At 36.8% G+C, this 23,156-nt stretch overlaps 1 protein-coding gene across 2 annotated transcripts in view; it reads right to left on the bottom strand.

Moving 5' to 3' along the window:
- The window catches only part of AKT3 (AKT serine/threonine kinase 3), a 65,486-nt gene extending 45,082 nt beyond the window's left edge, over nt 1-20,404 (bottom strand). The window contains exons 1-3 of one of the 2 annotated variants that reach the window (XM_010706839.2): nt 20,274-20,404; nt 8,621-8,732; nt 4,845-4,989 (exon numbers count right to left, since the gene is read on the bottom strand). In XM_010706839.2, the coding sequence (XP_010705141.1) occupies nt 4,845-4,989; nt 8,621-8,721 (246 nt within the window). In that variant the 5' untranslated portion in view covers nt 8,722-8,732; nt 20,274-20,404. The remainder of the gene's footprint in view (nt 1-4,844; nt 4,990-8,620; nt 8,733-20,273) is intronic. The other variant, XM_019612744.2, reaches the window with a different exon arrangement.
- Between the last annotated feature and the right edge of the window lie 2,752 nt (nt 20,405-23,156).

Raw genomic sequence — 23,156 nt, 5'->3', positions numbered from 1 at the left:
CTGCAAATAACCACAGGACATATAAACACAGGACCTTTTCATAAGGTTGTAAAACACTCATTAAGTGATGGAGAGTGGGTGGAATTAGAGGTTTTTTCTGCAAGGGCACAATGCTGTCTATACCAGAAAGCACTACCATCAATCTGTAAAGCTACTCCAATGACAGAAATATCAAGTAATAGTAGTAGCTTTTTAATAAATTTTGAGGATATGCAATCAATCTGAGGGTAGACATCTCCAAAATGGAAGGAACATTATTATTTATACTCTTAAATGAAATATTCAATCTAATAAAAGTAGTCATTGTGTCAGTTAAAATAGGAAATACAGGAAAGTCTCCAGAAAAAAAAAAAACAGTGATAAGGAAATTACACGTATTTTAAAATAAACAGATCAGACAGAACAAAGTTTGAATAACAAATTCATATTCTTCAGGAAAGACTTTCAAGATGACTTTCATTCTGTATATTATATATCACCTGCTACATTGACAGTTTTTTAAATATTATTTATTATTATTATCTAATTCCTCTTAGCGACCTCAAAACACAAGGGGAGCATTAGGAGAAGAAAGAAAGAAAGAATGAAAATGTACATGGATTGTCACTACAAGCTAAAATTTTAGTTTTGTTTGAATTCTTTCAATTAAATGTGTATTTCCACACATATTCATAGCTAGGGATTCCAATAGCAAAATACAAAACAAGTAACAGTAACTAATATGGGAAAGTCACAATTTACAGAAAAACAGATCTGTTGCACATGTACATGCATGCGTACTCATAAACATGCATACAAAACTTTCTCTTATCTTAGCTAAGTCCCTCTGTTGTCCCATTGTTGACTGGTCAAAAACAGCACAGTTTTTTGCTTATATCAAGTCAAAAGAAACACATTCAAGGTCATGTGTTCTACCTGGGGAATTTCTGAAACTTACTCCATTAAAGAACATTCTCAAAATATTCTTCTTCTTACCGTTAATGCGTATAATATATACGTAAAGCTGTGATCCAAACACTATGTGGCAACTGCTATTCCATCAACTAAAGGGAAGATTTCTCAAATATCACAGTCAGTATTTTGGAAATTCGGGATATCTACTTTGATAGTTCTGTGATAGCCATCAAGCAAAAAGAAACCACCTTTAAGTTAAAGCATTGAAAACTGTCAAAATTCACATGGTAAGTTCCCAGGCCAGATGTGGCTCTGGGCAGCCTGGTCTGGTGGTTGGCAACCCTGCCTGTGGCAGGGAGGTTGAAACTAGATGATCACTGTGGTCCTTTTCAACCCAAGCCATTCTATGAAATTCAGAATGCATTTAAAACACAGTTCAGGCAGAAGATGAGTAATTCAGAGCACAGGTCACCCTAACTTCATAGTGCATTTCCCCACACAGAAAGGCCAACAGCTTTTACGACAAAGAATACCTAATGAACATAAAAGTTCATCGCTTCTAACTGTCAAAAAATTGTTGGACCATAAGCTGCAAGGAAGGGGTGACTTTTTCCTTGAGAGGCTAAATTTAGAGAGAGACCATCCGAGTTTGAACAAAGACAGTTCATAATAGCAGCCCTTTGCCTGCACACAGAGGGAGGATATTGGCTCAACTGACCACAGACATGGGCTTGATGCTAAGGGCAGCAAGCCAATCAAATCGAAACTCATTTGCCTAGAATTTGTTACATCATCCATCAAAGCTGCAACCTTGCTAAAAACAGATTTTTAAAAATGCAGATTTATAAAAGGAAGATAATAGTTCTGAGAGATTTTGAGTCGTGGCTTAACAGCAGGTTATGGTAGCAGTGATAGTTCTAAGAATAAAGTATCCCGATGCTGTCATTCTTTAGAAACTTAGCAGAAGGCTTAGAGATGATATTCAGTGCAGGGTAACTCAAAAAGTCTGCCAAAGAACACAAGACCTTGAGAGATAAAAACACAGATGCCACAGCTAAGAGTGTACTGAAAACTGGTGAAAAAATTGAAATACTTTCTAAACCTGAGAATGTTGGTAAGCAAATTTGGAGGCTTCCTTAAGATTGATTTCTGTTTTCTTCATAATTTTCCCACTTTTTTTTCATTCCTATTGAACCCTGAGAAGTGAATTTTTTTACTCATTATGTTGTACTTTGGCTTCTCTGAAAAAATCCATTCTTTATTCATGCTGAACCCTGAAAAACAAATTCGCAAACAAATAACAGAAAACTGTCCAAAGAACTACATGATACTCAGCTTTCTGTAAAGCCTATTTACTTCTGCTATGTATGTTCTTTTCAAAACAATACACTTTACTGTGGTTATTGAAATTCCTACCGATCAAAAACTACTTTTAAAATATTCCTGATATACACAAGGAGTATATGACTGGGAATTTTCATCTGACTTCATCAGGAAGAAATTCTACTTAACAGAAATAGTCTAGCAAGGAATAAAAGCAGTTTGCTAATTGTTTTTTGTACTTGAAATGTTAGTGATGCTATTATTGTAGAACTTAAGTGGCACACTGACACCATCAGAAGAACTGCAAAATAAAAAGGTGTATTCTGTTCTTCCAGATAATATGGATAGAAATGTTGCTGCAGAGATGTTGCTGCCAGGCTGTTCAAAGCAAGTTCAATTACTTAAAGACTGTTTTCTTTGTAAACCTTTTGCTACTTTTTTTTTTTTTTTTTTTTTTTTAAGAGAAGAAACAGGCCCACTTCTGTCTTGCTTCTTAATCTGATTATGCTCCTCTACTCATATGAATACCATCTGGTGTGTGCACAAGCAAAATTCACCGTGTGCAGATACAAGATCAGGTGACTAAACAAGCTTTTTGGACACAATATGCAAAAAAAATTCTTGAAATTGAATGAAACTTAATATAAAAAAGCCAACACATTAAGTAGATATAACTGAAGTGGTTCTGATTCTGTTAACAAATACAAATGCTTAAGCAGAAGCTTTTCAGAAACAGTTCTACAAAAAACTATTTCCTCTAATTTCAATTAATACAAAGGGAGCGACAAGGGAGTCCCCTTTATTATGGTCACTCAGGACACGTTATTAAAAAAACTTCTGAGCACATTTTGCTAAGTCTTCCAAAAGTTTTAAATCTGAAGTGGGATTTTGAGTTTTGGCAGAAAAAAACTTCCTTGATGCTATCAGTGTGCTTTTCAGTGGCTACACACATTCTGAGCTATCATTAGGTGTTGAATATCACCATTGATTTGCACATTTGATTTGTAGTTTGCTCTTGGCTTGCTGAGAAATACATTATATATTCTATAGCACAGCACATGCACTGTCCTGGAATTTTACTTGGGTTCTTACAGCGTAAGTAGCAAGAAAGAAACAGAACTGATCTTCCACCTACTCTTATTCCCACAACCCTTTTGTTATATGGGAAAAATATTGTGAACAAGGAGAGCATACATTCCAGATAAACAACTTATATTAGACTACATTTATTTTGACACCTTGGAAACTCTTGCTGTTATGCAGTGCTTTTGTACTCTAGTAGGAGGATACACAAGCTTGGCATAGTGGTCAGATCTTTAAAAGAGCAAACCCAAATCCCTTCCACATAATCACACTGCCTCTCACAAAGACTGACACATCTTGAACACAGCCTCCGTCTTGCTGTCACTTATTATATTTTACCCTGGAGCACAATCACTAAATCTCTATGCTGCAAGGCTAAAAGTTCAGTGTCAAGCTCTCCAACCTGACAGTTCATGATGAGAGTATTGTCATGCCTGTATATGATTCGTTTTTCTTTCTTAAGTAGTGAAAAAAAGCATAGAAAATTATGTACAATGAAACTACATGAAATAACTATGCTTGCATTGCAAACTCATGTTCTCAAAACTTAGGAAATGACATAATTAAGATTTCTTGTAACACCCTGTTCCTAAGGACCCAGCTGTCAGCCACTGATCTTTCTATAATTCTTGCCTCAGAATTCTTGCAATGTTCAATATTCCTTTTCACTGTCCATCATTAAGAGACATTCTGTAACACTAGCTGTAAGATTATTTTGCTGTCTGCAGACTTCCACTTAATTTTCCACAGACTTCATTTTGTAGCTAGAAAGAATGAAGCCAATCCTATAGAATCCAGTTATTATTTCTCATGTGATTTCAATGCATTTTTTGAGTCATGTCAATCCTGTCTAACAACTGAGAAACATCCACTCAAGTTCCTCATTATTCTTCAAGAGTAGTTTGTACATCCAGAAACACAGGACAAAATGGAAACCAAAAATAATAAGCAAATTTTACATGACACAATATTTGAAACATAATGTGTTTTATCCTGCTGATTCTGGAGATATAACTACAAGAGTGCTATAGACAGCAGTGTACATATTCCTACTTACTGCAGAAGCTGTGAAGGATTCCAAAGAAATAAGATACTGTTTTCACTGAAAATTAAAGCAAAGTTCTTTTCCCATACAGCAAAAAAAAAGGTCAATAAAAGCTAAATTCTGCTATCCTTTCTCATGCAAATCATATTGTATTGGGCATGAGAAAATGGGCAAATACTTTTCTAAAGAAAATATTTTATTCCCATACATCTGGAAGAGTAAACAAACATAAAGAGAAAAACAAAAATAATATTCAAAAAACAAGCAGCTTGTTAACGTGTGCCTGAATGGTTGAACTCTGCCTTTGAAAGGTGGTGTACCAGACAGCATAACAAATAAATAAAATTAGAGCAGTACAGCTTTATTGAAGTAAGTATGTACTTCTATGCTTGTAGTACACTGAAATTTATGTAGATATTATTACTTCTGTATCCTACTAGATTATTTTGCAGAAGTTACTTACATATTAATCTTATTAGTTATTTTTGAATGTCATTACCTTTCTTTTATGATGAGTTGTTGAAGCATCCATCTCCTCTTCACCTATATTGTCTATTTGTGAAGTTGGACTACAGTTCATCCTTTCCTCTTCCTGTCTCTGAAGTCTGTCTGCTACAGCCTGGATAGCTTCTGTCCATTCTTCCCTATCATGAATAAGTCAACAATCCTATTAGAAATTATACTATAAAATTCATCCAAATAATTTGTTTATATTGTTTTTCACATGCTACATTGCTTCAACATGCAGTTCTCATGTCACACAGCCAAAGTCTCATACAATTTAATATTTTCAATTTCCTTCTATATTCTGCATGATGGATGAGATGCTAAGGTTGATCAGTATCAAAAAGAATCACTGCTTAGTTTATTTCAAAAATTAATGGTCTCTGATTTTATAAATACTTAAATACTAAAAACTTGAAAATTCTTGTCAGAGGTATAACACTACTCAGAGCTTAGTATGTCATGTCCTACCTGACACACAGTATATGGTAACAATCTAGTCAAGAGAATGTTCCCTCTCACCATAAGAAAATAATTAAGATTTATTAATCTACAGTATGTGTTCAACTCTTTGTCTATTCCCTCTTAAAGCTGAACTGTTTAGCTAATTTCAAATTCCCCTGAGAATCAGAGGTTCTCAAAAATAATTAAATTCCAAAAAGCATCATGAAAATAGAATTTAAATGGTAGAATTTAAAATGGTGTAAGTGAATATACTAATAAAAGAAGAAGCAATGCAAAAATAAAATCATTAGTTATTTATTGGTATAAACAGTACGACCATGGGGCAGTTTACACTGCACTTGACATAATAATGCCAGTGAAGGGGTCCACCTGGATCAGAGGGGGAAGAGAATTCTGGCCCAGAAGGTGTTTGGGCTCACTGACAGAGCATTAAACTAGGGTTGAAGGGGGTGAGAGCGAGCCTGCCCATATCCTGGTGTGAGACAGTAGAGCTAAGTTAGAGAGACAAGGTGCTAGTGAGGAATACAGGCTTTTTCGAAGGGATAGGTGAAGGAGAAGTGGTATAGTTGCCCTCTACGTTAAGGAGCTGACAGACTGCAAAGAACTTTCCCAGAGAAACACTCAAGAACAGGTTGAGAGCTTGTGGCTTAAGAATAAGGATAGGTGGTGGCTGGTGTCTACTACAGGCCACCTGATCAAGGCGAGCCTATTGATGAGAACTTCTTGCATCAGCTACAAGAGGAATCGTGATTGCAGGCTCTCATCCTGGTGGAGGATTTCAACCACCCATGCATCAGCTGGGACATGGTGAGCTGCGAGCAATCGAGAAGACTCCTGAAGTCCATCAATGGTGACTTTCTGCTTCAGGTACTGGACACACCCACAAGGTGCTGACCTGGCGACTGTAAAAGAGGTTAAGATCAGAGGCAGCCTAGGCTGCAGTGACCACGTCCTAGCCAAGTTCATGATCTCAATGAACATGGGCCTGGCAAACAGTGGAGTCAGGATCCTGAACTTCAGGCTGTTTAAGGAATTGTTGGATGAGGTTCCTTGGGAAACTGTCCATAAGGGAAAGGGAACAGAACAGAACTGGCTGCACCCTCTGAAATGCCTTTCTGAGACGCAAAAGGGCTTCAACTCCCAGAAGAAGAAATCAGACAGACAAGGTAGAAAACCAGCACGGCAGAGCAAGGACCTGCTGGTCATGCTGGGGGAAAAAAAGGAAGCAGTGAAGTCGGGATAGATGGCCTGGGAAAAATACAGGGATACTGTCCAGATGTGCAGGGATGGGTTCAGGAATGCCAAGGTGCAGAAAGAATTAAACTTGGCAAGGAATGTGAACAACAAAAAGAGTTTCTTTAGTTACTTTGGGTAGAAGGAACAGACAGAGAGTGTACCCCTTCTGATAAATGGAAAGGGAGAGCTGGCTCCTCAGACATGGAGAAGGCTAAGGTACTTAATAAGTTCCTTGCCTAAGCCTTAACAGGTATTCTCATGCTTCTCTTGTCCCTGAACTACTAAGCGGGAGTCAGGGGAGCAAAATTCCTCCCACTGTAAGAGTAGAGCAAGTTCAAGATCATCTCATGAAGCTGACTCTGTGCAAGCCTACGGTGCCTGATGACATGCATCCCAAGATTCTGAAGGAACTGTATGATCTGGTTGTCAAGCCACTTTTCATCCTACTTAAAAAAATCGTGGCTGTCAGGCAAAACCCCCGTGACTGGATAAAGGAAAACATTGCTCCCATATTAAATAAAGGGAGAAAGGAAGACCTGGAGAACTACAGGCCACTGAGCCTCACATCTCTACTTGAGAAGATCATAGAGCAGATCATCCGAGGAAATACGTTAAGGCATATGCAAGATGTGGAGGTGATCTAAGATGGCCAACATGGCTTCACCAAGGGCAAACCGTGCCTCACTATTCTAGTGGCCTTCTATGATGAGGCCAGGCTCTTCTTGGCGGCATGCAGCTATAGGACAAGAAGAATGACCTAAAACTTGAACACAGGAAGTTCCATACAAAAATGCAAAAGAATTGCTTTACAGTCAGGGTGTAGGAACACTCGAACAGGTTGCCCAGTGAGGTCGTAGAGTCTCCTTCTCTGGAATTATTCAGGACCTATCTGGATGCCTATATGCTCAACCTATTGTAGGTAACCTGCTTTAGCAAAGGAGTTGAACTCGATCTCTTAAGGCCCCTTCCAACCCCCGCAATTCTGTGATTCTGTGAAGAACTCACTGAGGGCAGCCCTCCAAAGAAGGACTTGTGGGTTCTAATGGACACAAAAAAAAAAAAAAAAAAAAAAGCTGAAAAGCTGAACACAAGCCAGCAGTGTGTGCTTGCAACCCAGAAGCCCAACAGTATCCTGGGCCGCATCAAAAGAGGAGTGTCCAGCAGGGAGAGGGAGGCCCCATCTGGAGTACTGCATCCAAGCCTGCGGCCCCCAAAACATGATCTGATCATAAAAGGACAAGGGGCAATGGCTTTAAACTAGAAGAGGGAAGATTTAGGCTAGATGTTAGGAAGAAATTTTTTACTTAGAGGGTAGTGAGGTGCTGGAACAGGTTGCTCAGAGAGATTGTGGATGCCTCATTTCTGGAAGCAAAGTCTGGTAGAGTGGGATCGTGAATAGCATGACCTACTAGTTGGCATCCCTGACCAATGCAGGAGAGTTGGAACTGTGTGATCTTCATGGGCCTCTCCAACCTAAGCTAATCTGTGATTCTATGAATAAAGCTAAATCATAGTATTGACCTCAAGAGGACAGGTGCATTCAGTGGGAAGACACAGTACATCTAATCAGAAAAACAGAATGGAATATTTTAGTGAGATACACCATCACATATCTCCCATACATTTCCGTGCTTTAAAAAAGTTAACTCTTGAGAGTGTGTTTATGTTCAGTGAAAGAAGAAAAGCTAATAAACACCATAAAACAAATTATAACATATTGCTTTCTGTGACAAAAAGAACACATTAAGAAGAGTAAAAGGAAAATCTAAGACAGTAAAGCTGCAAAACACCCCAAAGCAGGCTTCTATTCAAAATTTAACACTTTGGAGACATGTCATGACATAGTTTTGGCTTATTTGAACATACTCATCCCACTTGCAGGTAGTTCGCAGACTAGATATGAGCTCGGATTATATTTTACAGAAGCTGACTTATAAATTGTTCAAGTAACTGTTCAGAAGTGCTTGAAATGTCAGAATTCCGCATACTGACTACTGAGCAATCCCAGCTGAGACTGTTGAAAATTGTGCATAATCAACACTGAAAGAGAAACAAAAATAAAATTCTCACCGTTCCTCTGGAGTGTCTACGTGGAACGTCCTCTCTATGACAGTGGTCCATTGAAGACATCTGATAATAAATGTGTTTGGCTTTGGTCGCTCTGTTTTCATTAGCTGACATTCTAGAGAAATACATTATATTTCACCCTTTATAGTTTTCCAGGTAATGTGTGAAAAGCAAATTACTTAGATAAGATACATATAGCTTATGTATACCTAGTCAGCACATAAAGGAAAATACAGAACACCAATATAACCATGGGCTTGAACATAAGGTAGAAGAAATAAGTCAGAGATATTGATGGAACTTGTACTGTTCCCCATACAAAATGTCATCTCCATTTGCAAATTAGGTCTATTACGAGGGTGAGAGTATTATATCCCAGATTGCTCCAGTAGGGCAAGGTAACAGCAGTAGCCAAAGGCACAGTTTTCCATCTGTACCTGGCAGGAGCATGATGTTTTTCCTTCAATGGTAATCATGCTGCAATTACCAGGGTACCATCACCTCACGATTAGATTTATTATAAAATATCCTATCTGGGAGAATTCAGACACTGAAATCAGTCTGATTATTAAACATAGAATTACCACGCACATGCCCAATGGAGCTGCCCCAGGAAGTAAGCTTGTTGTTCTAAGCACTCCAAGGCAGGAACAGGACTATCTAGGCTGTTTCCCTCAAATATTTCTCTAAACACTTCCTACAATTCCTCCAAATAGTAATTTCAAATCTCAGCAAGCAAACTAATTTTTCCTAGCATTTTAGGAAATAATTTTAGCATTGTTTCTTGTCCTTCCAACCAATTTATTCTCTTCTTCAAGCAGCTATTTCTTTTAGATATCTGAAGACTAATTTGCCTCTCTTCAGTCTTCCCTGGCCTAAATCAATTAAGCCAGTCAGTGCTCACAAGTTGTGCTTTCATATCCCAGATGTGTCCTGACACAGAACTCTAGACACACAGCAGACAATCTTCTATTCCTCTGTCATAAGAGCACAATACTGTTAATTCGGACAATGGTTTGAAAAGACTTGATGTTTGATGTTAGATTTTACAACATTGCACACTACACTAAAACATTACATTTGTATGATGGAAAACACTGACCTACTCTGACCTACTAAAATTTTTCATTTGTGCAAATGTGTGATTTTATTTATTTATTTATTTACTTATTTTGTGAAGTTAAGGTTACTCTGTCAAAAGAGTGATTTGCTTTCCTGCAGCCACCATAAATCTAACACAAACATTACAGCCCGCATTCTGGTAATTGAACAAGAACGTGATACAAAGTGATTGATCCAGTAAACAAAATCAATCAATAATGAAAACAGCAAATGATTTCCTGTTCATTTACAATCAACAATAACTTTCTTTTTACAGAGTTGCAACCTACCAGCTAGCACACACCTTTCCCTGGTGAAGTTGATGCTGTTGACTATAACTTACCATAAAACCTTGCCCTTCATTCTTGGAGAAATACATTTTATTTACTCAAGATAATGTCAGTATTTTACAGAAGTCATGTTATATGGCATGTACCACTTTCCAAGGCAGTTTGCTCTTTCACAGAAGTACTTTATCTTGGCTTTCTTTTATTTCCATAAATTCAGAGTCCTGACACCTCAACTATCACCCATAATTTTACAGGAATATGTTTTAAATATTGTCTAAGGAACTGCATCAGATCAAGTGAATTTCTAAATACTCAACATACTTCAGTGCCTGCTAGCCTGTTTCACTTCTCCCTCTTATGCCTGTTGCAAGTGTTAATGGTACAAATGGCATACTCACAGCAGACCTTCTGAAATGCAGATACAAACTGAAAATACAATAAAGCAATTCTCTCTTATATTACTAACATATAACAAGCTTAATGCCTTTGCTCGAGGTATTAACATGCATACCTGAAGATCTAAAGAACACTATTTGAGAAGTGGCCTCTGACTGTTATCAAGCATTATCAGACTCATTGGTGCCGCATCCTCAATACAGACAGGGAAGTTCTGACATTAGACAGTTCTTTGTGATTTAAGAACTGTAGCACAAGCTGACATGCTTTGTTTTTTTAAAAAGGAAAATATTACAGTCAGATGGACATGAGAAGAGGGAACTTCACACCAAAGGTGGAAGAGAAACAAGGACAGAAGCAGATGAAGGGAACATAGGGACCATGATGAAGTGAAGCTACTTAGGATATATAGTAGGGTCACAGCTGGGTGCAAGTACTGTGAGATCAAAGGAACTCCTCTCCTCAGGCATATAGTTGAAGCCCAAGTTACAAGGACAGTGATGGGGGCTCTAGGAATAATATCTGTTTTCTTAAAATTCTCAACTGCAGCTTTAAGAAATGCTCAGGACTACCTTTATAACAGAAGAGACTGCATGCATGTCTGTTTTAGGATTACCTGATCCTACACCTGACTAAACCATTTTCTCATCTTTAATCCTATCACACTTCAATCATGTAGGTTGAAACTTCCTTTGCTCGATGTTTGCCTAAAGCTGCACACTGCTGGAAAATACTCCATTTTGGAGACAAGACTTAAAACTTGGCAAACCAAGACCTTTGATATCCTTCCAGTATTCCTACGAAAATGTAACAATTGTCCATTCTACCTGTCCTTTTCTCTGCAAGAGAGGAAAGAGCGCAGGGGAGAGCGGTAAAAAAAAAAAAAAATTGCAGTAACATTTACTAAACCATAAAATTCTTAAAAATCTGTGCACTAATTCAGAGGCTACAGCTATCTCTTACCTATATATCTGCTGAATGGAAAGCTCTTTCTCCTATGTTTGTATTGGCTCTTGCTACCCTCAGACAGTACAAAAAGGAAGCTACCCAGTTAAGGTAAAATCCAATGCATACAGCAAAAATAATTTAAAGAAGAGACATCAGAACAAAAGACCAGGGAATAAAGGCAAGAGAGTGTAAATGGCAAAGAAGAATGACTGCAACTTGTGTGGAAAACAAACACTAGGGGGACAGAAGAAGGCTCATTAAGATCAGCAGCAAGAAATAGCAGCTAGAATGGAGAGCCTGCAAGACAGAACTAGAGAACTTGTTAGTCAAAGGCCAGTTTGCATAATTAACATATTCTCTATATATTTTTTGTATGTTTTTATGTTCATCAATGTAAGTCTGTACCAAGCTATACACATATTACTGGTACTACATATTAATTTTTCTTCAGAGCTTTCTCAAAGTGATGGTGTTCGTTATGGTTTCATTAATAAGAACAACTACTTTAGCTGTGGATGCATATACTAAGGTCTGTAAATATCACAGAGTCCTTAACTCTCAGCAATTTTCATTATAGATTATCAACAAGATCAATTAAATATAATAAAAAATGCTGTGGCAAATGAAAAAGGAAATGAAAACATTAAAAAAAAGCCATTTGAATATGTTAGAAGGATGCTACTGAAAAATAATATCAAGCAAGGCTTACAGAGCTTTTTGAAATATTCTATTAAAAGTGGCTAAATATATAATTTCCTTTAAGAAGGAAAAGTGAATACATAAATGTCCTCAATTATTGAAACAAAAAGAGTTTTGGAAAGAAGTGGAGAACTAGTGTATTTCTAAAAGTGGTGTGTGCTACTCAGCCTGCTGAAGTACATAAAAGTAACTGAAGTCTGCTGATATTTAGTCACTCACATGTTTCACAGGCTGCTGTATACAAATGTATGGGATAAACAACATTCCTACCACGACTGCAACATGAATAAAAATTTGTTTGTGCATGTCTTTCACCTAAGGGTATGAAAATAAATAAATATATTAAGATGAATAAGTACTCTAATACATACTTACTGCTAATTACCAAAACATTTTTCTACTAATTACTGGAAAAAAATGTAGTAGTTTTAAACAGAATAGTTTGGAAACTACAAAAGCATACAAGAATGAGTGAAACTGGCTACTGAAAGCTGGCTCACAAAGCTTGAGTGATAGTTGGGTCATTACCAAAAGGAGAGAACACTCTACCATAATGTCTTCAAGTTTGCTACTATACATAAACATATGTAATTAAAGGGCTGAATCTCAACTCCAAACAGTTGGAAGTCTAAATTATCATTCAAAAAGATGAGTAAGCCAGTAAACAGACAGACTCAACTTTGTGTTCTTGTATGCTAGCCATCTACAACTTGGAATTACACATTTTAATCCTAAAGCTTTCTGTTTTGCTTGGGATTAAACATCAGTCATGAAAAATTTCCCCCTTTAATATTAGAGGGGATACAAAGCCTTGAGGCAGAACATTTGTTCAAAACAGCACAATACAAAATCAGTTACAGAAATCAAGAACTCAGTTCCAACAAGTTTGTAGTACTTGGTTGGCCATTTTTGGATCTGTATAAGAAACAGAAAAATGAAATAGAACCAGAATAAAGAAATGCAATGCAAGTTACTGATTTTCTCTTTTAATTAAAAAAGGAGGTTAACCAGATGTTAATTTTATCTCCATATCCACGAACAATCTGATAATTCTAAAACATTAGGCTATCTTTTCCAAATAAAATGTACTATCTAAATTAAATAGTTATGCTAGTTAAACTCTCCTGAGCAGCTCTAACTACAAACTGTATTTCAAAACGTTCTGTTTACTTTACACCATTCTGAACCACAGATGACAAAGTTTGCTTGAAGCTGTAATTACTCTGCAAAGCTGGGAAGCCAATTAGAGGGCCTGAAACCTGCCAGTTCCAAAAAAAAAAAAAAAAAGCACAGATCATCTGTTCAGATTTTATTAAAAAGTTTAAAGTTTGAATTCTATAACTTTAACCATATAATCACCAAATTTCTTTTCCTAAATGCATTCATTCAGCATTAAAAAAAGAAAAACAAAGAAGGAACACTAATATTGTATTACTATTTCATATAAGGAAGCTTTCATCTTCAGCAGAATTTGTTGGTAGAGTTAGACAAGAATGTTAAACATATAAAAAGCCACAAAAATTTCACCAAAAAATGAACAGAAGGTTGCATATGTGAGAAATTATTTCTAATGCAAACTGAGTTTTAGCACAAAGGAAAACTTCCTATGATTATTATATGATATAAAACAAATAGTATTGAACTGCTGATGGCATTTTTTAGAACGTATATACATTTTTACTTATGTAGGGAGATATTTACATGCAGATGTTTATACCTAGCATATCTAGCTATCTATTTACATTACAATTTAATCTTTAATTTCTTATTTTCCTCTAGGTCTTTCCTTCAGAAGATAAACACTTCACTATCCCAACCTTTGCCTCTTCAGTACCTACTCCAGTTAGCTTTCTTTCTCGTGTTAAGACACACTGTTCACACGACCTTTTTTCATTACTGTTACTCTTCGCATTCTGAATCCAGTTTTCTCTAATGACTTGTGTTAGGAAAGTAGCAGAATTAATATATAATTTTCTTAACATTGACACAGATAGGCATGCTTTTGCTCACATATGAAATGCTGTGACTTTTACATGTATATGTATATAAAGAAATATATATTTATACACACACATCCTCTCAGCTTGGTCTTCTCCTGATTCTCCTACACATTTATGTACACCATCCTATTTCTCTAAGGCTTTCCAAAAGGCTCTCTCTCCTCAAGTCTCCTCTTTTCTCATTACATTTCATTTATCTGCAATATAACCCATTAAACAAGACTGGTGACCTAACAATGTATGTGAATAATTTAATATCCTTTCTTTGGTCCCCAAAAATGCAATTTTCTCCTAAAAATGTCATCCTCCAAACTGCTCCAGAGGTAGTTGTTTCCTATTGCCCCTTTGATTGTAACGCACTTCTCTTTGCATTCCTCGTTTTCTACACAGCCTTAGCACATAAGCAGTAAGTTTTCAACGTGGACTATCCCCACAGCCTACTCTCATCCTCTTTATCACTCTTTATTCAGTATCCAAATGACCATTCATATCACTCATCCTCCCTCTGCTCCATTCAGTACCATTTCATAATTTCTTTCTTTTTAGTGAGCAAGTTCTTCTTTAAACCCTCCTTAAAAATCTACTTCACCATGATGTCTTAAAAACAGGAACAAAGAAGAAGACAAAATCTAACCTGGACAGTGGATAAGTTGTTAATGTGCTGAGACCACTGTCTATTCTATAGGCTAATACTGCCTCATTGTTTTCTCATACTCCCCCCATCTGTTTGCATCCATCTGCTATCTCTTGTTTTATATTTGGAATTTTAGTATTTTGGAGCAGGAACTGACTTTTTGTTCCGTATGGGTAGAAATCCCACTCCTGTGGTGCTTGGCTCATGACTCGAACTTGTATGTGCTTCAATGCTATAACAACAACAACATATATGACTGAATAATTAACACCAAAAAAAAAAAAAAAGATTATTTTCCTTGAAACTGAAAAGACCATCCGTGATGCACTTCACCATGCTGGGAAGTCATTTATTTACAACACTCCAAAAAGTACTGAAGTAGTGCCCTTGCCTTTTTATCATGACAATTATAGTTTGCTAGTCATCCTTTCATGCAAAGAGAGAGAATGAAAATGAGAGATCTCCACATGTTATTGCCAGGCTTTGCTTGAGGTTTTTCTTGTCTTCACAGAAGACAGTAACATAATGTATCCCTCTCTCTTACATACTAACGTCTCAATTTCATTTATGCAAATCAATGTATCACACCGGGATAAAAAGACCTGACAATATACTTTTTGACTTGCCATGCTTATACCAGGCCCTACTTAAAGATAGCTGGGGATTACAGAATGGTAAACTGGTGTCTGAGAAAGTGCTGTCCGAGAGCTGCTCTAAAAGTAATGCCTCCTATTTTATAATGTTGGCCCTGACATCAGAGGCACATGTTGGTGGGACAGCAATAGAGGTTGAACCTTCTCGCCAATATTCCATTTCGTTGCTGTGCTATCATGTTCTTTGTAACTGTTGTTTCCATGGAAAAAAATAGGAGGCATACTTTTGGGAGTGACCTCAGTAAAACTGAAGGATAAGAAGGAAGGAACTCATCCTCATTCGTGATCCAAGCTAACAAATGAATCCAAACTTCTAAGTCAAATGACTGAATACCAACTATGCCATCTAAAAACAGTTCAAAGGCACTTTGCAAACCTCTCAATTCTGGACTGACTGGTCCAGTTTCCCAGAAAGACAAACATACATACATCCAACGCTAACACTGGTAACACATTAGATTTGAGTCTGAATTTCCACAGACACATTTGTGTATTCAGCACATCATATATACAATGATTTTTTCTCCCCAAAATTATTTGCAGTGTTGAATGAATATTATTTATTCAATTGTACTGTTATTACTTTGGATTTAAATCTGTGCTGTAATTATAAGAAACTAGTTGGACGTGTATCTGCGTGTTCACGTCATCCACTGCTATGACAACCAAAAACACCTACGACTTTAAACTCAAATCTCACTGAAAAGTTAACTGTGGAGTTCCTGGAAAAGTAATTTCCATGGCAAAGTATCTTCATGGATAAGTTGATGTATACATGTATATGTATTTTCTATTCATTTCTTCCTATTCATTATTCCCTGAAAACAATTCAATTTTTCTGTTTTTTATATTCTTAAATCCCCAAAATTATAAATGTTGTCTCTGGCCAAATTAAAGATTATGATTAGTAAAAAGTAGTACATTTTACATTCAGAGTAGCCAGGGTTCATCGGTGATAATTTCTGCAGTGAAGAAAAATAAAATTAAGAAAAACATTTTATAGAAAAGTATCTTCTAGCAATAACTTGAATTTATTTCACCTGCATCACATAGTGCTTGGAAAGCAAAATATTTCAAGATACCACAAAAATTCCAAGTGACATCATTTCTGGCCGAAGTTCAAAGGCTACCACTAAAGGGATATATCTCTTTCCAATTATTCTCCACATGAAGATCAAAATGAAGGCAAAAGGCCAGTTCATGCAGACACCTCAACCCAAATGTGCTATGTGATCCCTTGCATACTCATTGCATGTGTGAGACCTTTTTTTAATGTTGGTTTTCAGTGGTTTCTCTTTTGTGTGTCTTTTTTTTTTAAATCAGTAAGGCCACAAAAGCTCTTTAAATAGAATTGGAAAGAACCACCACTTCTTCCCATCGAAGACAAGGCAGTGTACACGAAGCAGTACTGATTCTGCTTCAACAGCACTGGAACACTTAGAATCAGTGTTGTGAGATCACGTTGTTCTTTTCTGGGACCTCTAGGGGTATAAATCCTGCCATGGGGACATCCAGAGTACTAGTGTTGTTTTTTTTTTTTTTTTCAAAAGAAGCCTAATATAGGCCTTTGCCTATACCAAGAAGTTACAGCAATTGAATAAAAAATATTTTTAGACTGGTTCTGACTGCTTTAATGCCTAAGCAAAAAACAATTTAAATTAACAAATTTTGAGGTGGGCAGGAATGCACACCCACTCCATTACCATGACTCAATCAATCAACAGTGTCTCTTGAAGCTCCAGTAACTTCATTACTTGCAACTGCTTCTCTATACCTAAAAAGAGCTAAGGCTGACTTTGAACTAGTCTCTGAATTGGGCTCTGTATGGTATAAAATACAGTAACTCCGTAGGAGAGAAAGCAAAGTGATTCCAGCACATGACCTGGTATCACCAGACAGATTTGTTCACCCTGCCACAAGCTCTGGCAGCTCAGCAGTCACAGCACAGAGAACTCACTACTGGTGCTCACATGCACCAGAAGGCTGCTCTGGGGAGGTGAGGCCACCACCTGTGGGCCTCAAAGAACAGTCACCAACTGGCCAGTCCCGAATCTTCCCACTTTATCTAGCCCATCTCCACCATACCCCCCAGTCAACTCCACCTAGCATACTTATGGTCCAGCAAGAGATCACTCACCGCCATTTCAGTCCCACATGGTTTCCCTGCCTTAATAAGGGCATATTCAGCACTGGAAGCACTGTTAGCAGGCTATAAAACATTTTTGTCCTCTCAGGCCTTTTTCTCATTCACAGGATTCACAAGGGAATACACTGGCTACAAAGGATCAGGGAGAGAAAAGTGCTCAGCTGTGGGGTTTTGGCCGTATTTCTTGGAAGAAACTTTTCTTGGAAGAAATCAGGCAGCAGCTATACGGAAAACGATACTGTATCTGGGAAAGTCTTCTAAGCTTGGTGCAGCAGGAGTGGAAGGGGGTCATTCTGTTGGGAAAATATCTGTGGGATCAAAATAACTGGTGTAACAGGGCAGGCGTAGAATTTTAAACTACAGAAGAAGTATCGTACAAAGCAGAAAGGTACAAACTTTCCAGTGTTCAACTCAACCAGTACAAAAATAATACCATGGCCTTGGCCTTTTCTGCTTAAATAACAAGCTGTAAGTAAGAGCCAAAGATGTCTATCATTTGGAGAGCAAAAAGTAGACTGAGACCACATTCTCACTTTACAGATAGCTACAAAGATTATGTGAAGATAGGACTATAAAGACATATCTTTAAGTCCCTGCCAACCTAATCAAGATGGTATTAACAGTGATCTCACACTCCATCTGCCTGGCTAGTAATTTATGAAGAGTGTACTTCACTATTACAGGAAAAATATGCTGCACTGCTTGTAGCTGCAAACCTACTGCAGCAGCTCAGGAACTCAGGGATTGCAGACTATAAAGCCCGTTCTTGAGATTTACCAGGTACTGCAGATGAGATCCGATTCACTCATACAGTGTTGTTTTGTTTGTTTGCCCTACTGATGATCTCATCGTTAGACAGATAAAATATCTGACCAAAAGCAGTCCTTTGCAATTCAGAGTATAACAGTATTCTCGCCTTATCTTTTCAGCCTTTCCACACTATATAATTCTGTACTTCTTATTCGAGATAAAATCTAACATATTTAATTAAAGTTAAAAACTGGAATCTTATAAAAAAAATTCTTATTCCAGAAAATGTTTTACTTCCTACATTGTGATCTCCACATAGATACTTTGCTAAAATTTTATGGGATTATTTTTGTGAGGGAAAAGCTCTCGCTATTCTTGCTCTCCTCAGCAGTTATTTCTTATTAAATTACTGCTTCTCCTGCCAGAAAACAGAAAAACTCATCTCCTTTATCAATACTGTAATTCTTTAATTAATACTACAAGTTCCTTCCTTTAGCTTACATAGCCTAAGTATCTGACCTACGTTGCTTGCAAGGACTCCTGTCGTTTCTGGAAACAAATAAAAAAAATTATCCAATTCCCATCAAAACAAAGTTCAGGGGCAGCACTCTAATTTAGCATTATAGAAAATGACCTCTTGGTATCAGAAAAAAAGAGTTCAACACCAGTATCAACACAGTGGAACTAATTGTTAATTCCGCATTTCTTCACTTGGCAGAACTACTGTTTGGATCATCCTTCTCACTGCAATGGAAAAGGAAGACTAGGTATGCAATGAAGAGCACAGTAAAGCAGGGCAAAAAAAACTTGCTGTAATTCTACAGATATTCTTGCCCTTGGTCATAGAGCAAGAAGTATCTAGGAAACTATTAACTGCTATAAATGAATGGGTTATACAGTCAGAAGAATGGCTGAAGAATAACATCCTATGACTTGGTCAGTGCTAGGTCTACCAACTCTCATGAACAACTTAAAGGCATCACTGCTTTTAGCACTGCATAGCAACAAGGTAAAATGAGTCTCTAGTATTAAAAGGCTTGTATACTCTATATCATTTGTAAGACTTCTACCATCATCAGAATGTGCAAGGCTTTCCTCCTCCAACTGTAGTCAAGACACGGGATTGGAACCCAAGATTACTTCCATTAGTAATGCAAATAAAGGAAATTCCTTCCCTACATACACCTGCTCTTGTGGCTCCAACATTCTCCTTTAAAACTAAGTACTGCCATTTATTGTATTGCAGTACACTAAACACATTTCGAAAGAAGTTGGTTACATATTCTAATACTCGTTCCTTCAAAAGTTTATAGCCATAATATACACAAATCTTACACTTGGGGATTTTTTTCCCCTTAGCTTAGCTCTGCAAATATTTTCATTTCTGTTCAAAAATATTCTATCAATCTCACAACCCCCCCAAAAAAAAAACCTACTAACTTGTCTTCTAAAAACATTTTTGAAAAAGAAAAAAGCACAATGTCTTCATTTTATCCAGTAGATTCATACTTTGTAGCTTTGCTAATATATGCAAATTATCTGATTGCTCAAAATTACTGACTAACCAGGCTGGAGAGCTGATTACCTGATTATCCAAGAGAAAAATAATTTAGCACGATTTAGTGCCATTTGACAGTCTAGATAATTTTCTAATTAATTTGAGTTTTCAAGTGAATTCAGAGATACTACCAAAAAATAAAGAGGGCAGTGGTATGAATAAAAGTAAGCTTTCTAAGGATTTTCATCTTAAAACAATCATTTATCAAATGTTGTCATTAGTAACAAATAATTTAGATAGACATAAAATAAAAACAAAAATGGAGGACTTAGATTTTAAAAATAATTCACTTATGATAAAATCTTTAATGCCATTTGTAAGAAAATCTTGTAGAGCTGGACACGAGACTGGGGGGGTACTAGCCTGACAGAAGGCATCAAACTTGCACTGTTATCAATAAATTCCGAACTACGCATTCAGCAAAATGCAGCAGATATTTAGTCAGTATGCTAAGAGAATAATAAGTACTGGAAATACATACTTGCCACTGAAAAGTTGTTGAGTGGATATGGCAGATCCACATCCTGGGGCTTCTCCTTATAGCCTATGAAAGAACCATCTGTCTTTAGCAGGAAATATCTTGGCCGCCAGTTTTTTATATATTCTCCTAAATGAGAAAAAAAAATGTGTTCATTAGTACTGTAGAGGAAAAAAAAAAGCCAACTTGATATTAAAAAACATATCATCAATGTCTAACATTAATTATACCAAAATCTTTCCAGATGTTTTCAACTTACAAAGGAAACTAACTTCCTCCAAAAGAAGAGAAAATATAATTGCAATTGAAAACCTGGACTGTAGAATGATGCCTCTGTGATAAGGAGCTACATGCACTGTACTATATTCTGTACATCGAAATTTCATTACACCATACTCTTCCCAGTATTCCATCTTTGTATCTGTAAACAGTCTGAAATTCGGTACAGGTGAAAGTGAGCACTACAGCTCAACTTGCAATAAAAAAGTAAATGCCATTTACTACAATGTAGAACATTCACCCTGCTGAACCAAAGCAAAAATCATTAAGTTCATTCAAACATAATCTATCAGCAAGAAGACTGAAGGTATCCAATCCAGTTACCTTTTACAAGATAAGTCAACCAATAAACACATCGCCTCCACTTTCACCCTACTCAAGTTGGAAAGGAAGGTTCTGCAAGCCATGAGGTATTCAGGAACAGAAACATTAAGAACAAGACAGAAGAGAGGTGGTAGCTAGCTCTGGTGTTAGACCAGTTGGAAATATCTACACTGATACAGCTGGTCTGAACTGATTTCACAATGAGAGAATCCCACCTCAAATTAACAAAAAAAAAAAAAAGCATGAGAAAAGAAACATAACTTTAATACCAATAACAGTGAAAAATTGTATCATTACTTGAAAACATACAGATGCTTCTTTAATTATGTTTGCTGAATACTTGAAAATAACAAATATAGGCCTAACTAAAGGAAAGATTCTTAAGAATATTTCAAATATCTCCCATAAAAAAAAATTGCAGAAATATGCCTGGATCAAAGAGTTGAAGCCAAAACAAAGCCATACACATCGTATCAACCCAGTATGAGTTTAAAAAATATTAGCATTCTAGTGTCTTTCTTAACGTTGAACAGTTCATAATGAATCTTACGTAAGGTTCGCATATACTACTTGTTTCCAGGAGACTGTTATGATAGACAGTGCCTGTTGGTTTAAAATCTATAAAGACTTTAGCCTTCTCTGGAAGGTGCATTCACTGGGAAGGAGGCAGCTAAAACAACAGAAGACTTGCTCAAGGGCAGCATCCAATATGGACAGAAGTACAGCCAAGCCAGGTCAGCCATTCAAAGTTTCCTTCCTTTCTGTAAGGAACAAACTGCAAAGGGGTAAGCAGACTCTCCAAGAGTTAGGGATGATAGGGTAAGAACGCTAATTAGTCACCTCAGGAAAAAACAGAAACTACTACTAACTCCTACTATTAACACAGACACTGTCTGGAATCAAATCTATTAAAAAAAAAAGAGATCATTTCACCAGCTGCCCTTAAAGACACTTATTCCCTTCTCTTCTTAGGGCAACATTTCATGTTGCATTTAGCTTCTACCAGGTACTCAAAGTCTCTGAATCAGAAAACTGAACAGATTTTTGATCATCTAATCAGTTTTGCAGTCAACATCCTGCTTAGAGAAAAAACATTAGAAGAATATGACAAATACTTCCAAGTACTTCTCTGAACAGGGTAAGATATCAATACTGAATGGCAAGTACCAGACTGTCCATGAGTACCACTGTATTTCTATCTCTGCCCTGCAAACTATAGCAAGACACAGGCTGCACAGCTTACAATGGCAGCTCCAAAAGTAACATCTCCTATTTTATTCTGTTGGCCCACAACATGAGAGGCAGATGTTGGTGGTATGGCAGTAGAGGCGGAATCTTACCACCAATGCTCCAATCTTCCATTACCATTTAATTCCATTTAATTGCCACGTGACAGATGGCAGCAGAGAGTCAGTCTGACAAAATGGCATCTGACATGGCAATGCATATGAAGTAAAGGTGTGAAATTGAATTCCTCCATGCAAAAAAAATTGCATCCATTGACATTCATTAATGCTTGTTGAACACTGGTGGAAACCAAACAGTGTATGTGAGCACAGCGAGGCAGTGGGAGGTGCCTTTTAAGCAACCTATGTAAATGCAACAGTTGATTCAGAAGTACTCTGTATTTCATTCATATACATTTTTCTTTGAAGAGTATTTCCCTTAAGTGTTTCCCCAAAATGAATCAAAGTAACCCCATCTTTTCAAGACTTCTGTCCAGACACACACCAAAAATACATACACACACACACACACACATATAAATATTAAAAAAAAATCCATTTTTTCCTTTAAATGATCAACAATCAAATCATTCTTCAGCAGATATACAGGAATATTTATCATCTGCTCTTTATTTATTTTATAATTTAATTAACAAATGGGTGAACATTTAAACAGTAATATCAGTGAGCAGTTCACTTAACTGCTTAAGTGGTTTAATGGCACTCAGGATAAAGTCTAGGTGCCCTCTTATAAATGAATTCCTCCTGTACAACCTGTTTAAGGACATTTTATTCCATACTTCTTAATAGACATGTTTACTGAACTGCTTTAAAAGATATATCCTCTACACACAAAAAGAATACTAAAACACAGCAGAATATTGGGAAAGAAAAAAAAAAATTTGTGTGACTTCTAACTTACCAGCCCTGTATAAAACAAACCAAACCAAAATATTTTACAGTATAAGCAGTATTTAATTACTCTAAATATGTTTGGGGTATTTGCTTCCCAAATACTTAAGGGAACGTGAAGGGGAAGAAAAGCAAAAAGGAAAAA

This window comes from Meleagris gallopavo, chromosome 2 (assembly GCF_000146605.3).
Source record: "Meleagris gallopavo isolate NT-WF06-2002-E0010 breed Aviagen turkey brand Nicholas breeding stock chromosome 2, Turkey_5.1, whole genome shotgun sequence".
NCBI lineage: Eukaryota > Metazoa > Chordata > Aves > Galliformes > Phasianidae > Meleagris > Meleagris gallopavo.
The sequence above is the reverse complement of the archived record's forward strand: the minus strand, read 5'-3'. Positions and strand labels throughout refer to the sequence as shown.